Source organism: Eublepharis macularius, chromosome 4, assembly GCF_028583425.1.
Source record: "Eublepharis macularius isolate TG4126 chromosome 4, MPM_Emac_v1.0, whole genome shotgun sequence".
NCBI lineage: Eukaryota > Metazoa > Chordata > Lepidosauria > Squamata > Eublepharidae > Eublepharis > Eublepharis macularius.
The window spans coordinates 40,572,460-40,578,056 of record NC_072793.1 but is presented as its reverse complement, the minus strand read 5'-3'; the positions used below and the strand labels follow the sequence as shown (position 1 = coordinate 40,578,056).

The 5,597-nt window shown below is 54.4% G+C and overlaps 1 protein-coding gene across 1 annotated transcript; it reads left to right on the top strand.

The window, feature by feature from the left end:
- The first annotated feature begins 278 nt into the window (after positions 1-278).
- LOC129326975 (uncharacterized) lies at positions 279-5,346 on the top strand. The gene is made up of 2 exons (XM_054975323.1): positions 279-1,197; positions 3,754-5,346. Exons 1-2 carry the CDS (start codon positions 762-764, stop codon positions 4,728-4,730), a joined length of 1,413 nt encoding a protein of 470 aa, XP_054831298.1. The 5' UTR covers positions 279-761; the 3' UTR covers positions 4,731-5,346.
- Positions 5,347-5,597: the final 251 nt, after the last annotated feature.

The following is a 5,597-nucleotide window of genomic DNA, read 5'->3' as shown; positions in this document are numbered from 1 at the left end:
GCTCGGCGCCAGCCGGTGCTGTGCGCAGCCCGGAGCATCGGAGCGGTTTAGCTGGCTGCGGCTGTTTTTTTTGGAAGGCGCACGGCGTGGGAACGCGTCGGAGAGCAGCGGTTCCGCTGTTCTCTGGGTTTGCTGTTGTGGGGAGGGTGTTCTTGGGCGTCTGTGGGAGATTTTGAGAGTGGCCCTGGGAACCCCCTCCTCCCCCGTTGTGCTTTATCAAGGGAAGGTTTGTGGTAGCTGTGGCAGTTGGGGGTTGGGGTTATTCCCCCCCCCGGCTTCGTTGGCTAGGTGGCTGCTTCAGCTTTATCTCAGCGCTATTGCAGCCTGCAGCTGGGGTGAGGAATTTTGCCAGCCTTGCTTGTTTGGGCATTGAATTTGGGCATTCTTAAACGCCAGCTATATATAGGCTGCTTTGGCTTCTTCCAGAGCTATTACTGGCTGCAGCTGGGGTGAGGAATTGTGCCAGCCTCACTTGTTTGGGCATTGAATTTGGCTTTATTAAACGCCATCTATATAGACATAGATATTTGGCCCAGGGGAAGCCCCCTGGTGGCCATTTTACACGGCATTCTGTTTGGTGTCCATTTTGCCTGGCAAGCAGCATAGCCCAGTCTAATCTAATTTGTCAGACCTCAGAAGCTAAGCGGGGCCAGCCCTGGTTAGTGCTTGGAGGGAGGCCGGGTTTCATTGGCAGAGGAAGGGAATAGTAGACCACCTCTGTTTATCCTTGGGTACAGGTATACGTAGGTTTTAGAGCCACGATGCCTAAAGGAAAGGCCAAAGGCCCATCTAAGGGCAAGCAGGCTGCCAAAAAGCCTGCTGCAAAGCGTGTGGTTCCAGCTTTGTCTTCCTCAGATGAGGAGGATGGGGGTGTGCCTATTTCCCAGATTTTGGCACGCATTGCAGCGCTGGAGAAAGCCAGGAGCGTTCCTCCTGCAACATCAGGGGGGACAGTACGTCAGAAATCCAGTCGGCTAGCCACAAAGTCGGCTTTTCGACGCGATATACTCACACGTCTTTCTGCCCTTGAGGAGTCTGCAGGTGTGACGGCTGGCTCGTCGAGCGGTGATGTCCAGGCGGCTGGTGAGGTTTTGGAGGTCCAAGAAGCCAGTGGTACTGAACAGGCCTGGGCGGAAGAAGGTGGGCCGCTTGCATTGGCTGTGGAACCTCCAGTGGCTGAATCCGCTGAAGATACTGGTAAGAACACTTCCACACCACAGAATTATTCATGGCCTTGGGGGCCTTGGCCTCAAGGAGTTCCCTCTACACTGCCTGGCCATTCACAGGCACTTGGTTCTCAGGCTGGATCCTCTCAGGCCTTGGCCACGGCCACTGTTCATTCACCATGGAGTCAGCCTAATAATTGGGGACAGTTTGGGGCCGCAGCACCTTCTGGCCATGGACAGTCTTTAGGATCTCAGGTTAATTGGTATGGGGGTGTCCCTCATGGGGCTTCTGGGCAGCCTGCAGTATGGCAGGCTTATCCCCCGGGTGGTTGGAACCCTCAAATTGGGACGGTGAGTTATGGTATGGTCCCCTTTAATGCATTGCCATTTGGCGATACGGCTCTTCCCTTGGGAGATCATTTAACTCAAGCCACTAGGGAGAAAATCCTACGTGGTGAATATGTAGACATCTTTACCCTTCTCTTTAGGGAACTAGAGAAGAAGGATAAGGAAGATTTAGATGAGCGTGATAAAGAAAAGCTGAAGCGTAGAAAGGTGGATAGGAATTGGCATAATTGGCTGCCTGGAATGTTCATTTATGCGGGTGTCATTGCTCGGGCGCAGCCCTGGCGGGCAGCTCCGCTTTTTCAATATATGGATATTATTTACAAGGGCTATACAGAGTTCTCGGGCACAGCCTGGATGCAATATGACGAGGAGTTCCGTATGAGGGCGGCCCTCAACCCAGCTATGCAGTGGGACCGCATTCACCAGCAGCTGTGGCTGCAGGTAATGTCCCCTGCAAAACCCAATCTGGGAGACCGCTCTGATAGCGGGCACTTGCTCCACAAATCTCAATCACCTTCCGGCCCCCGCACGGCTGCGGGGCAGGCGGTTCAACCCCGCTTGCTCTGTTGGGAGTTTGGGTCTCAAGGGGTGTGCTCTAGGAAATCTTGTTCCTTTCGGCATCAGTGTCCCTTCTGTGGGGGCCCTCACCCCTTCACGGCATGCCCCAGGCAGCCCAAAAAAGGGGGCAAGCGCGGTGGGGGTGGGGGCAGTGGCTCCCAGCAGCCTTTTAGTAAAGGGACCCAGCCCAATAAAACTGAGGGTCCTTAGGCAGCTTCTTGAAGGTTATCCCAAGCGCAGTGACGCATTGTTTTTGTTACAGGGTTTTGAGTTCGGTTTTCGAATTCCGTTCCGTGGCAATAGGGTCCCCTTCATGTCCCCCAACTTGAAGTCTGTGGTGGGTATGGAGGAAGTGGTACGGGCAAAAATTGCCAAGGAACGTGCGGAGGGCCGGGTGTTGGGCCCATTTCCCTCCCCCCCAGTTCCTTGCTTGCGGGTTTCTCCGCTGGGTGTGGTGCCCAAAAAGGCAGCTGGTGAGTTCCGTCTGATCCACCACCTGTCTTATCCCAGAGGTAGCTCGGTTAACGATGCCATTCCAGAGCATCTTTGTTCAGTGCGCTACACTTCATTTGACCAGGCGGTCAAGGTGGTGCGGCGATGTGGGGTAGGTGCGGAGATGGCGAAGTGCGACATTAAGTCGGCTTTTCGCCTTCTACCGGTTCACCCCGACGACTTCGAGCTCCTGGGATTCTCCTTTGAGGGTCAGTTTTACATGGATAGGGCGCTCCCTATGGGCTGCTCTATTTCATGTGCTTCGTTTGAGCGGTTTAGCTCGTTCCTTGAGTGGGCATTGAAGCATCGGTTGCGATGCTTTGATGCCTGTCATTATTTAGATGATTACCTTTTCGTGGGACCGGAGGGATCAGGACAGTGTGCCCGTTTATTAGCGGGCTTTATTGCCCTAGCTGAGGAACTGGGGGTCCCCTTAGCCCATGAAAAGACAGAGGGTCCAGTTACTGTTTTGACCTTTCTGGGCATTGAGTTAGACACTAGGCAGCAAGCTTCCCGTTTGCCTGTGGAGAAACTACGGGACTTGCGTGCCCGTCTGGCATCGTTCCAGGGGAAACGTAAAGTTTCTCTCTTGGAGCTTCAGCAACTAGTAGGGCATTTGAATTTTGCCTGTCGTGTGGTTGCTCCGGGAAGGGCATTTCTTAGACGCCTGTGTGAGGCAATGAGTAAGGCCAGTAAGCCTAATCATAGAATACGTATTACTAGAGACATGCGGGCGGATATACAAGTCTGGGAGGACTTCTTGGGCTCGTTTAATGGTGTCTCTTTTTGGAGAGAGGATGTGCTGCTTGAAGCAGAGCTTCAGGTTACTTCAGATGCATCCGGGTCTACTGGTTTTGGTGTATATTTTCGTGGGCACTGGTGTGCGGAGCAGTGGCCTGCGGAGTGGGCAGGTCAGGGGCTCACCAGAGACCTGACATTCCTTGAGTTCATTCCCATCCTTGTAGCGGTTTGTTTGTGGGGGAAGGACCTTGCGAACCACTCTGTGCACTTTTGGTGCGATAATATGGCTGTGGTCCAAGTTGTTAACTCCCTTTCATCCAAATCACGCAGGGTAATGAGGTTAGTCAGGGTTTTTACACTGCAGTGTTTGCGATTGAATATACTGTTTAGAGCAAAGCACGTCCCAGGGGTGAGCAACTGCATCGCGGACGCTTTGTCTCGCTTGCAGATGGCGCGATTTCGACAGCTTGCCCCCGAAGCCGATTTGCAGCCGGCTCTGATGCCGCAATTTCTGTGGCAGATTGGAGAGCAGAAGCGTGCAGGGCCATTCGTTTAGCAATCGCCCCCAGTACTCAGAGAGCTTATGACCGGGCGGTGCGACAGTTTGCTGCTTTTAGACAGGCGGCTGGTCTGCGGCAGGTATGGCCAATTCCAGCTGTTCACCTTATGCAGTTTTGTGTCGACCGCAAAGGTAAGGGTCTGGCAGTCAAGTCAATTCGGAGTCAGCTGGCAGCCTTAGCCTTTGCCAGTAGGGCTCGGGGCCTGTCTGAAGCCACTGGTGATTTTCGGATACGGAAAATGTTGGAGGGGTGGTCCCGGGAAAAGGGAGCTCGGAAGGATGATAGATTACCCATTTCTCCTTCCGTTCTCCGGGGACTAAATTCAGTCTGGGAAGATGTTTGCCATTCTAGTTTTGAGGTCCTTCTCTTCCACGCTGCTGCCTTGACGGCATTTTTTGGAGCGCTGCGGGTGAGTGAGCTCGTCTCGCTTTCCGCTAGGGACACGTCGGGGCGAGCGCTGGTAATGCAGGACCTTAAGTTTAAAGGCAAGGCAGCCATACTTAGGGTTCGGCGTTCCAAAACTGATCAAAGAGGTTTTGGGTGTGAGATAACGCTTGGTCCTTGTGCAGAGCAGGAGTTGTGCCCTGTACGTGCCCTGCGTTTGTATGTGCAAGCCCGGGGAGAGAGCCCGGGGGTCCTATTCTGTCATAGTGATGGTAGACCCCTGACGAAATATCAATTTTGGGCGGTGACTGGAAGAGCGCTTGGCAAATTGGGTTTCTCGGGCGTCAGATTTGCAACGCATTCTTTTAGGATTGGCGCTGCCTCCACGGCGGCGGCTATGGGTTACCCTGGGCCGGAAATACAGAAGGTTGGGCGTTGGCGTTCATCCGCGTACCGGTCATATATTCGGCCGCTTCCTTAGGTTGAGCATGTGGTTAATGCTGTTCTTTCTTTTAGGTGTTGTGTCTCGCCGTGGGAGGCTTCGGATCCTCATCTGCGGGCACAGCATGGTGTTTTGGGCGGCCCACCAAGCCAAGAGGACGCAGATGGGGTCCCAACTGGGGCTCAGTGAGTGGGCCACGGTGGAATGGCAGGGCCGGCGGGGCCTTAGGTGGCCTGGGTTGATGCCGCTGCTGTTCAGGGAAAGGAGGGGGCTCCCTCCTCATATCCTGGTCATCCATCTGGGTGGGAATGACCTCGGTTTGATCAAGGGCAAGGCCCTTTCCTTGCAGGCACAGGCGGATTTGCAGCAGATATGCGTGGCATGGCCTGGTGTCCTGATTTTGTGGTCGGCGATTTTGCCACGTCGTAAGTGGCGTGAAGGTCTTGACGCCCGGGGTATGAATGAGGCAAGACGCAGGGCTAATAGTGCTCTTTTAAAAGCTCTGGGTAATGGGTTGGGGATTTATTTGCCCCACCCCAGAATACGGGCTGCTGCTGCCCACCTCTACAGGGGTGACGGAGTTCACCTCTCAGAGGCAGGTAACGAACTTTTTCTCGAAGATTTACGGCAAGGGCTCAGGATGGCCATAAGCCACCTGTGGGCAGCAAGGGCCTAAGCAGAGGCTTGGCCCTGCCCATGGCAGGATAGAGTTGAAAAAAGGGAGCGGGCCGGCGAGCACCCTTGGCATATCCCCACTAGGGGGATTGCAGTCTGTCAGGATTGGCTGGTGGGCTTCACGGCGACCAGCTGAGAGGGCAGACTGCTACTGGGACCCCCTAGGTTGAGTCCTTCACTCGGGCTGTATGGCGGAGTGGTTGGAACTTCAAAGGGGAACCATTTGCCTGG